At 56.0% G+C, this 664-nt stretch overlaps 1 protein-coding gene across 1 annotated transcript in view; it reads right to left on the reverse strand.

Annotated features, from left to right (window-relative positions):
- LOC109926555 (myosin-10-like) overlaps positions 1 to 658 on the reverse strand; it is a 35,130-nt gene extending 34,472 nt beyond the window's left edge. Inside the window, exon 1 of the mRNA XM_048620291.1 lies at positions 443 to 658. Coding sequence (XP_048476248.1) covers positions 443 to 553 — 111 coding nt within the window. The 5' untranslated portion in view covers positions 554 to 658. The remainder of the gene's footprint in view (positions 1 to 442) is intronic.
- Between the last annotated feature and the right edge of the window lie 6 nt (positions 659 to 664).

Here is a 664-nt window from a genome sequence, read left to right on the forward strand (position 1 = left end):
AGAGACAGAGAGACAGAGAGACAGAGAGACAGAGAGACAGAGAGACAGAGAGACAGAGAGACAGAGACAGAGAGAGAGAGACACACAGAACGCAAGAGAGTGTGTGAATGAGATAGAAGGCGAGAGGGCATGTGCGAGACAGACAGAGAGAGTGGGAGACAGAGACAAAGACTAGGAAGAAGATACAGGAGTGAGAAAGAAGGAAATAGAGGGTGACAGACGCACACAATTTTAGGAAGGGAAATCACTCAATCCTGGCACGCTAAGACACTGACCCCAATTATGGGGGATGCTCGAGAGGCCAGAATTGGAGGAATGCAGAGATCTCGGAGGGTCCTAGCAGGTGACGGAGATAGGGAGGGAGGGATTTGAACAGGAGGGTGAGAATTGTAGGGGGCTGGAGGTGGTGACGGAAAAGGAGGGGGGTTCGTAAACCACTCACATAGATGAGTCCCGAGTAGTAGCGATCCTTCAGGTTGTGCAGCACGGACGCCTCGTTGAGGCAGGTCAGCTCGGCCATGTCCTCCACCTTGGCGAACTTGGGCGGGTTCATGCGCTGCACGTCAGCCTTGGGCACGGTGGCGCGGCGCCCGCTCTCCGCCAGCTCCACTGTCACCTCGTCGGGGGTCTCCTCGAGGACCGAGGCCGCCTCAAAGCCATGTCG

Source organism: Rhincodon typus, chromosome 46 (genome assembly GCF_021869965.1).
Source record: "Rhincodon typus isolate 14 chromosome 46, sRhiTyp1.1, whole genome shotgun sequence".
In the NCBI taxonomy this organism is placed as follows: domain Eukaryota; kingdom Metazoa; phylum Chordata; class Chondrichthyes; order Orectolobiformes; family Rhincodontidae; genus Rhincodon; species Rhincodon typus.